The sequence below is a fragment of the Sorex araneus genome, chromosome 2 (genome assembly GCF_027595985.1).
Source record: "Sorex araneus isolate mSorAra2 chromosome 2, mSorAra2.pri, whole genome shotgun sequence".
Classification (NCBI taxonomy): Eukaryota; Metazoa; Chordata; class Mammalia; order Eulipotyphla; family Soricidae; genus Sorex; species Sorex araneus.
The window spans coordinates 7,102,432-7,113,138 of record NC_073303.1 but is presented as its reverse complement, the minus strand read 5'-3'; the positions used below and the strand labels follow the sequence as shown (position 1 = coordinate 7,113,138).

Sequence of the window (10,707 nt, the reverse complement as noted above, 5' to 3'; positions counted from 1 at the left end):
GAGCACATCTGGGTGTGATCCAAAAATAAACAAACAAATATTCTTTTTTTTTTATTTTTTTTTAAATTTATTTATTTTTAATTAGAGAATCACCGTGAGGGTACAGTTACAGATTTATACACTTTTGTGCTTATACTTCCCTCATACAAAGTTTGGGAACCCATCCCTTCACCAGTGCCCATTCTCCACCACCCGTAATCCCAGTGTCCCTCCCACCCTCCCCAATCCCATCTCCCCCCCACCCCACCCTGCCACTGTGGCAAGGCATTCCCTTCTGTTTTCTCTCTTTAATTAGCTGTTGTGGTTTGCAATAAAGGTGTTGAGTGGCCGCTGTGCTCAGTCTCTAGCCCTCATTCAGCCCGCAACTCCCTTCCCCCACATGGCCTTCGACTACAATGTAGTTGGTGATCGCTTCTCTGAGTTGACCTTTCCCCGGAACGTGAGGCCAGCCTCGAAGCCATGGAGTCAACCTCCTGGTACTTATTTCTACAGTTCTTGGGTGTTAGTCTCCCACTCTGTTATTCTATATACCATAGATGAGTGCAATCTTTCTATGTCTGTCTCTCTCTTTCTGACTCATTTCACTCAGCATGAAACATTTCATGCCCATCCACTTGACTACAAAATTCTTGACCTCCTTTTTTCTAACAGCTGCATAGTATTCCATTGTATAGATGTACCAAAGTTTCCTCAACCCGTCATCCGTTCTGGGGCATTCGGGTTTTTTCCAGATTCTGGCTATTGTAAACAGTGCTGCGATGAACATACATGTGCAGATGTTGTTTCGATTGTACTTTTTTGCCTCTCTGGGATATATTCCCAGCAGTGGTATTGCTGGGTCAAATGGGAGTTCAATATCTAATTTTTTGAGAGTCGTCCAAATTGTTTTCCAGAAGGGCTGAACCAGTCGGCATTCCCACCAGCAGTGAAGAAGGGTCCCTTTCTCCCCACATCCTCTCCAACAGCGGTTGCTTTTGTTCTTTTGGATGTGTGCTAGTCTCTGTGGTGTGAGGTGGTATCTCAAAGTTGTTTTGATCTGCATCTCTCTGATGATTAGTGATGCAGAGCACTTTTTCATGTGCCTTTTGGCCATTCATATTTCTTCCTTGGTAAAGTTTCTGTTCATTTCTTCGCCCCATTTTTTGATGGGGTTGGATGTTTTCTTCTTGTAGAGTTCAACCAGTGCTTTATATACCATTGATATCAACCCCTTATCTGATGGGTATTGTGTAAATATCCTTTCCCATTCTGTGGATAGTCTTTGTATTCTGGTCACTGTATCTCTTGCGGTGCAGAAGCTTTTTAGTTTAATGTAGTCCCATTTGTTGATCTCTGTTTTTACTAGATTGCTTAGTTCCGTGTCACCTTTGAAGATACCTTTATCTTCAATATCGTGGAGGGTTTCGCCGACCTTGTCTTCAATGTACCTTATGGTTTGTGGTCTAATGTTGAGGTCTTTAATCCATTTTGATCTGACTTTTGTGCATGGTGTCAGGTCAAGGTCTAAACCCATTTTTTTTGCATGTGGTTGTCCAGTTGTGCCAGCACCATTTGTTAAAGAGGCTTTCCTTGCTCCACTTCACATCTCTTGCTCCCTTATCAAAGATTAGATGGTCATACATTTGGGGTTGTGTGTAGGGATATTCCACCCTGTTCCATTGGTCTACGCCTCTGCCTTTGTTCCAGTACCATGCTGTTTTAATTGTTACTGCTTTGTAGTAAAGTTTGAGGTTGGGGATGGTGATGCCTCCCATCATCTTTTTCCCAAGAATTGTTTTAGCTATCCTTGGACGTTTGTTATTCCATATGAATTTTAGGATTGCTTGATCCATTTCTTTGAAGAATGTCATGGGTATACTTATAGGGATCGCATTGAATCTGTATAATGCTTTAGGGAGTATTGCCATTTTGACAACATTGATTCTCCCTATCCACGAGCAGGGTATATGTTTCCATTTCCTCATGTCCTCTTTGATTTCATGGAGTAGCGTTATGTAGTTTTCTTTGTAAAGGTCTTTTACTTCCTTGGTTAAGCTGATTCCGAGGTACCTGATTTTCTGGGGCACGATTGTGAATGGGATTGCTTTTTTCATGTCCCTTTCCTCTGCCTCATTGTTTGCATATATGAAGGCCATGGATTTTTGGGTATTGATTTTGTAGCCTGCAACTTTACTGTATAAGTCTATTGTTTCTAAGAGTTTCTTAGTAGAGGTTTTAGGCTTCTCTAGATATAGTATCATGTCGTCTGCAAATAGTGAGAGTTTGATTTCTTCCCTTCCTATCTGGATGCCCTTAATCTCTTTTTCTTGTCTAATAGCTATCGCAAGTACTTCCAGTACTATATTGAAGAGGAGTGGTGAGAGTGGGCATCCTTGTCTTGTGCCTGATCTCAGAGGAAAGGCCCTTAGTTTTTCCCCGTTGAGGATAATGCTTGCCGTAGGCTTGTGATAGATGGCTTCGACTATCTTGAGGAAAGTTCCTCCAAACCCCATTTTGGCGAGGGTTTTCATCATGAAAGGATGTTGGATCTTGTCAAATGCTTTCTCTGCATCTATTGATATGATCATATGGTTTTTATCTTTACTTTTGTTGATATGCTGGATTATGTTGATTGATTTCCGAATGTTAAACCATCCTTGCATCCCTGGGATGAATCCCACTTGGTCGTGATGTATGATCTTTTTGATGAGTTGTTGGATCCTATTTGCTAGTATTTTGTTGAGGATCTTCGCATCGGTGTTCATCAGGGAAATTGGTCTGTAATTTTCTTTCTTAGTGGTACAAACAAATATTCTTGACAAACAGAGGAATAAGCTGCTAGTTATATGAAATATGGTTTAGTGGTAGAGCACTTGTTTTGCCATTGTTTGTGTAAAGTTCAGAAATGCAGGAATGTGATCCCGCATTGTAAACAGGAAACTTGTTAAAGAGTAGTGATTGAATACTTCTGTCATTATAAAAGAGAAAGGTAGATAATGAATGGATGGCTTAACCAATAGAAAACCTCAATCAGAATGCAAATTCATGAGAATGATCCCAGTTGGATAATCTCATGTCTTGAGGGTTCTTTGGTTGATCTGAGAAATAAGATTAAACAACTTGAGTTTGTACTCAAATTTTTAGCTGATAAACGTTCATATGCATCCACACAATCACATACATAAATGCCTTAATACATATATGCATATATGTGTTTATTTATAATCATAGTAGAAAATCTAAGTATGTTAATCATGGAATGAGACAGTTAATTTTGATTACTGTCAACTTACATACTAAGATGACACAAGGCTCATTTTTAATGTTGACACAAATGGGAGATAAATTTTACCTGTAGTTTTCATTATGTGAAGAAAAGTATGACATGTCTTCATCTTTTTAATTTTGTTTTTTGGCAGGGAAGTGTGGAGTGTGGATCATACCCATTGGTACTACAGGCTTCTTCCTGGCTCTGTGCTCAGGTATCACTCCTGGTGGTGCTCAAGGAACCCACAGACAGTGCTGGGATCAAACTGAGGTTGGCTATGTGCAAGACTAAAAGCAATACGGTTTTGATAGATTTGAGGATCCTGTCCAGTGCAGACAGAAGGACAGATGAAAAAAGTGGAGGAAATAAGAGAAATGTATTGGGGTACGCTCCCAGACACAGGTCTCTGATGAGGCTGGGGTACAGCCGCACCCTGAGAGAGACTAAGGGGGCTTCTAAGTTGTCTTAGGCAGGAAAAGGAGAGAAGGGAACAAAAACCAGTGGAAACCGTGTGCTTGGTCTGGCCTCGTCTGTAGGGGAGGGATGTGAGGAATCATGGAATGCAGTCTGGTGGCTTCCTGTCCCCAGGTGGGCCATAAATCCTGCCTTCTGTGCTGGGGTTAAGGTTATCTTTGAATCTGGGAATGACACTATTACACTGCCGGCCACCAGTTAGTCCCAAGCAAATCTTACAGCTGTGTGTGTGTGTGTGTGTGTGTGTGTGTGTGTGTACACGTGTGCGCGTGTGCACTCCTCCTGATTCTGTGGTCAGGGGTCACTCCTGATGGTGCTTGGGGGACCACGGATGGTATTGGGGACTGAACCAGGCTGACTGTAAAGTAAGTGATTTGACCTCCTTGGCTCCATCTTCTCCCGATATATGATAGCAACCCGCCTTTTTCAATTTATAAGCAATAAAATTTATCTTAAATTTTGTACAATAAAAATGAGTTACAATATGAGTCTCAGTTTTACAATTTGTTTATGTCCTCACAGGCAGATTTAATATAACTAATGTGCCGCCTAAGTCAGCGGTCAAGTTGAGGTTAATGGAGAGATCGCCAGAGTGAAACCACCAGGGTTCCAGTCGGACCAGCTGTGTGATGGGGGCAACTTGTTCTCTCCAGTCTCAGCTTAATCTGTGCTGTTGACTAATTAAGCTGATGATCTACTGGAACTGCTTTGAAAAGAAATTAAGGTAAACTATGCCAAAGCTGACACAGGGGTCTAGTTCATAAACACTACTAGCCATGTTATTATTTAAATGACAGAATTCATATTGTTTGGGACTTGGGGGGGTGCAAAGTATTGAACATAGGGTCTCATGCACACAAAGAAAATTCTACCACTTAGTTCTATCCCAAGTTCTCCCATAACATGTATTATTTTCTTTTCTTTTATATGTTTTCAGAGATCTTAAACATATAGAAGTTTACAAGACTAGTAGAAAATATGCATACTCCACCACATTCAGAATTAATGACTGGTTCCTGTTGGTCATAATTCCACCCAGCTATTTTGAAAGAAATAGAACATAGGTAGGGAGACAGTCTCTGTTTTGATCTAATTTCCTTCCCAGAAATAATCACTGTAATCAGTTTGGTATTTATCCTCCCAGTTCATCAAAACATACACATATGTTTTTTTCTTAATCCTTATGATCACTGTCACCATCACTGTCATTCTGTTGTTCATTGATTTGCTCAAGCGGGCACCAGTAATGTCTCCATTGTGAGACTTGTTAAACTGTTTTTGGCATATCAAATACGCCACAGGTAGCTTGCCAGGCTCTGCTGTGTAGACGAGATACTCTCGGTAGCTCGCAGGGCTCTCTGAGAGGGATGGAGTAATCGAATCTGGGTCAGCAAAAATACTAAAACAAAATTTTTATCTGTAACTCACTTCTGTTCTACAATACTCTGAAGACATTAAGCCACTGCTAAATAACTAAAAGTGTAAAGCATCATGGAAGGGTAAGAATCTTTCAGTTCTATAAAATTCTCTATAAAAAAGACAGAAATAAAATAATAGAGGCAGACTTTCTGGAACCAAAATTTCTCGTGAGGATAAAATATAAACAAGAGAAAAGGAAAAGCTATTAAAAGAACTTTAAATATTACTTATATTGAGATTGAGTTCTGGGAATCACTTCACTTCTGCTATTTTTTTAAAAACTTCATTGCAAAATATCCCTATCTGCAGAGAAGGCATCTATCCTCAGGGTTAAAGCACACTCTGTTGCAAAATATGATCTTTTCACAGAGAATTGACATCTTTGAGTGAAGGAGATGGGGCCAGACTCCTGTAAATGTTCCACACGGAATTAGGAGTGCAGAGACCAACAGTACCGAGGTCATATTCTTGGTTTCATTTGATCACCTGTTCCCTGTTGACTCTGGACTAGTCTCCAGGTTTCCCAGTACTGATGGGACAATATTTAGAATAAAATTCCACCTATAGCAATAATGGTTCTCTGACCCAGAGACACAAACCACTAGTCACGTGTAATTATTCCTTGAATTATTCCTTGAATTACACGTGACTAGAAAAATTTGGTGCTTCCTAGTTTTAAAAATGGATAATTTTGAACTTCTCTTATAATCAATTTTTAAAGTAATTTTTTAATATCCTGCCAAACTCCAAAGAAAGATACAAAATGTGAGTTAAAAAAAAAGTAACAGTTGGGAGCCTTAAAAATTTCCCAGTACTGTGCCCCTCGGATTTAATAATGATTTAGAATCTCCTGAAATTCTTTTTGTTGTTGTTTTTGGGTCTCACCTGGCGGTGCTCAGGGGTTACTCCTGGCTCTGCACTCAGAAATTACTCCTGGTAGAGCTCGGGGGACAATATGGGATGCTGGGGATTGAACCTGGGTCATCCTCATGCAAGGCAAACGCCCTTCTCGCTGTGCTATAGTTCCAGCCCCAGGACCTCCTGAAATTCTGGAGCAAATACATAGCATTTTCAAGGCAGCTTCCATTCCTCCATTTCCCGATCATTCCTTGTGAGGGCATCGCCCAATGCAGACAGTCTCTTTCTCCGAACAGGTGATCTGTGCTCCAGGTGATGGACAACGACAACACAAGCTCCTTTGAGGGCTTCATCCTCGTGGGCTTCTCTGACCGTCCCCAACTGGAGCTGGCCCTTTTTGTTGTCGTCCTCACTTTTTATCTGCTGACTCTGTTTGGCAATGTGACCATCGTCTTGCTCTCTGCTCTGGATTCTCGGTTGCACACACCAATGTACTTCTTCTTGGCCAATCTCTCATTCCTGGACATGTGCTTCACCACCGGCACCATCCCTCAGATGCTCTACAACCTTTGGGGCCCAGATAAGACCATCAGCTACCTGGGCTGTGCCATTCAGCTCTACTTCGTCCTCGCCCTGGGCGGGGTGGAGTGTATTCTCTTGGCTGTCATGGCCTATGACCGCTATGTCGCTGTCTGCAAACCCCTACACTACACCGTCATCATGCACCCGCGTCTCTGTGGGCAGCTGGCATCCATGGCATGGCTGAGTGGCTTTGGTAATTCGCTCATCATGGCACCACAGACGTTGATGTTGCCCCGCTGTGGGCACCGGCGGGTGGATCACTTTCTCTGTGAGATGCCGGCACTGATTGGCATGGCCTGTATCGACACCATGAACCTCGAGGCCCTGGCATTTGCCTTGGCCATCTTCATCATCTTGGCACCGCTCATCCTCATCCTCATCTCTTACAGTTATATCGCACGAGCCGTCCTGAAGATCAAGTCGGCCTCTGGGCGGAAGAAAGCCTTCAACACGTGCAGTTCCCATCTCATTGTTGTCTGTCTCTTCTATGGGACCATCATCTACATGTACCTTCAGCCCGCAAACACTTATTCTCAGGACCAGGGCAAGTTCCTTACCATTTTCTATACAATTGTCACTCCCAGCGTTAACCCTTTGATCTATACCCTGCGAAACAAAGATGTTAAAGAGGCTATGAAGAAAGTGCTAGGCAAGGCAAGCGCAGAAATATAATAAAAAGTGATGAATTGTGGAATTATCTTTTGAGTGCTCTATATGAGAGGTAGCCCTGTCCCCAAAGGGGATGTTCTGACACTATAAACTGAAGAGTATTTGGTGAAGTGGGAATTTAATGTAAGGCTGGGAAAATTCTTGATGGTTGGTCACTTATATTTACGTTTCCCTGACTTAAACATTGTCCCTAGGTGTACTCCAATCCAGGATCAAACCATGATTGAGGGGCCAGGGAGAGAGCGCATGTGACGTCCCCAGTTTGGTCTCCTGTCTTACAAGGCCACCAAGACTACTTGTCAGGTCAACATCTGCTGGTGGCCCAGTCCCCCCCCGCCTGAGCTCTCCTGGGGGTGACCCGTATCATAACAAACAAACAAGCAAAAACATGATCTATGCTTGTCAATACCTACCATGAATGTAGACCTGAAATTTTTGTACCTGAGTCAATGTCCATTGAAATGTTTTATTCTCAGAAGGCTCCAACACACAAGAAAAGAACGAACCCAAAAGAGTGCAGAAAAGCACTAACTTTTTTCCCCTAGAGCATTCACATGTGCTTTTACCGTGCCAACTGCCTAAGAGAGGCAAAACAAACAGTCCAATAATCGAATTCTTATTTATCTCCACACCAAACATGGCTAATTTAGATTCTACAGATTTTGACTCTTTCATAGCATTGAGTTTTGCGATATTTGTGTGACTTTCTGAGGTAATAGAGGTTGAAGAAGAAAGGATAGGATTCTGAGGCCATGAGGCCTTTGCTTTATCTAGAAGAATATTTTTGTCCAGTTAATACTTTTAAAAATACATTGTTAAGGGGCTGGAGCAATAGCACAGCGGGTAGGGCGTTTGCCTTGCACGCGGCCAACCCGGGTTCGATTCCCAGCATCCCATATGGTCCCCTGAGCACCGCCAGGGGTAATTCCTGAGTGAAGAGCCAGGAGTAACCCCTGTGCATCGCCAGGTGTGACCCAAAAACCAAAAAAAAAAATACATTGTTAATACAAAGTACTCTTGCTTAAAATGTTTATTTATCTCCCCTTCTCCCTCCCTTACTTCTCATCCCCTTTCTGCTATTGGGCAGTGAGGCCTCCTGGGGTCTTACTATGACCCTGCTGGGCCCCTGACTCCCACTGAGTTGAAGCTTCTGTCCCCTGCAGGTCCTGATGAGAAGCCCCCCAGTGGGCAGGGGCTGCCAGCAATCAAAAACACTAGCCTAAACTGCAGACAACACAGGATCTGCTCAGGCTACGGGAACTTGGAGCTCTGTCGAATGCCAATTGCCTTGGCACCTTCGACCTCCAATCAGAGGGGGTCAGTTACAAAGAATGAGACAAACACACCAGGAGACAAACACAGTTGGACTGTCCAAGCCTTAGGGTCACCAGGGCAGCCCTCAGTGAGCTCACAGCCATATTCAATGCAATATTCATCCCTCACCTCCACCTGGATACCAACAGCTGAGTCACTATCTGAAGATGGCAGCGACCTTAAGAACAGTCAGTGAGCATGCCAACGTTCAGGTAAAGAGGAGAGGCAGGGGTATTTCACGCAGTCTATGGGCTGTTGCCTTTAAAAATAAAGCCCTAGTGACCCTAGAGGGATGGTATAACAAATAGGTCATTTGCCTTGCATACCTAGGTTTGATCTCCGGCATCCCATATGGTTCCCTGAGCACCACCAAGAGTAATTCTTAAGTCAAAGTTAAGAGGAATCCTTGTGGTTCAAAAATCTAACAAAATAAAATAAAGTTCTGTCAGTTTCCTCATGCTTCTCCTATACATTATAAAGGCTCTGAACAGTCTTATTCTATGGACAGACATTTGGCGTCTATTCTGTTCTTTCCTGCTATTCTGTTCTTTTCTGGGTGCACATTTGCAAACCCTTTGTAGTCTAAGACTTAGACTATTTTTACGTAGGGACATATCCCATCCTTGGGGTTTTTTTGAGTTTGCACAGAAAATCACCCACAGCATCCACAAAGAACCAGGGACAATGAACAAATGAGGGAATTCTGCTGTTTCAACAGCTGGTCAGAGAAGAGCTAGTAAGTCCTCAAGTACATTAGAACTTCCAGTGCAGTCTGTGATGTCTTCAGAGCGATGATCCTGACAATGTTGACTGAAGCGAGGGCAACACAAGAAGAGAAACTCAAAAAGCCTTAAAATATATTGATGGGGGGGCATGAGAAAATTCAAATAGAACTGTAGCACTGTCATCTCATTGTTCATTGATTTGCTTGAGCAGGCACCAATAATGTGAGACTAGTTGTTACTGTTTTTGGCATACTGAATACGACACTGGTAGCTTGCCAGGCTCTGCTGTGCTGGCGGGATTCTCTCAGTAGCTTGCCAGTCTCTCTGAGAGGGATGAGATTGAGATTGAGAGGACTTGAACCTGGGTTGGCCGAGTGCAAGGCAAACACCCTACCCATTGTGCTGTCACTCCAGCCTTGCTATTGCTCCAGCCCATTGAAGAAAATGTCGATGGTAATTATATATTTTATAAAGCCTTATCTATTTTTCAAAAATAGAACAAAATAGAACTGAAGAGACCAAGTAATACAATAGCAACTCTCAGCAGCAGAATGGAGCAGGCAAAACTTTAGTTAGCGACCTTGATGACAAAGCATGTGATATTAACAGAAAATATACAATACTTAGTGAATAATAGCAATAGGAACAACTTCAGAATTGTAGGAATCCCCAAAGAAGAGGGGAGAGTGGGGAAGATTGGTGGGCAGAAGAAATAATAGCTGAGAACTTGCCCATTTGTGGAAAGAGACTGTGCAGGTGATCCAGGAGGCCCAAAGAGTACCAAACACAGCACACTCAACAAAACACCAAGACACATTGCTATCAAAATGCCAAGAAACTGAGAGAGATGGACTCCTTAAAGTGGCAAGAAAGTCTATTCTCCTTCCATTAAGAAGAATAACATTATTTATATGACGAGATTTAATAATTTATATAATTCTTAAATCTTATTGATGTTCCCTATGCCTAGTTTCAGTTTAAATTATTTGATTATATAAAAATTCACATTTTTGGTGTAGATATATATTTCAATTTATTGCAATCAAATAACTTAGGGACTGGGGAGTTGGAAAGATAGTGCAATGGGTAGGGTGCTTGTCTTGCATGAGACCAACCTGGGTTTGATTCCTAGTACCCATATGGTCTCTCTTAAACCCTGCTCAGAGTGATCCCTGAGCACAGAGCAAGGATTAAGCCCTGAGTACCACTAGATGTCACCCCCCCGAAAAAAACAAGTAAATAACTTGGGGGTAGAAATATTAGGTTGAATGGCATGTCTGTTTCTAACTTTTCAACAGTTTGTCACACTATTTTCCAAAGTAATTTTATCATTTTGCCTCTTTCCAGAAACATATGAGGTTCTAATTTCTCCTGACCCTCAGCAAGAGATTTTTGGATTAAAATAATTCTAGAGTTGTG

At 42.2% G+C, this 10,707-nt stretch overlaps 1 protein-coding gene across 1 annotated transcript; it reads left to right on the top strand.

Moving 5' to 3' along the window:
• The first annotated feature begins 6,310 nt into the window (after positions 1-6,310).
• LOC101546256 (putative olfactory receptor 2W6) lies at positions 6,311-7,252 on the top strand. Its single transcript, XM_004621932.3, has one exon. The coding sequence runs from the start codon at positions 6,314-6,316 to the stop codon at positions 7,250-7,252; it is 939 nt and encodes a 312-aa protein (XP_004621989.2). The 5' UTR covers positions 6,311-6,313.
• The last annotated feature ends 3,455 nt before the right edge of the window (positions 7,253-10,707 follow it).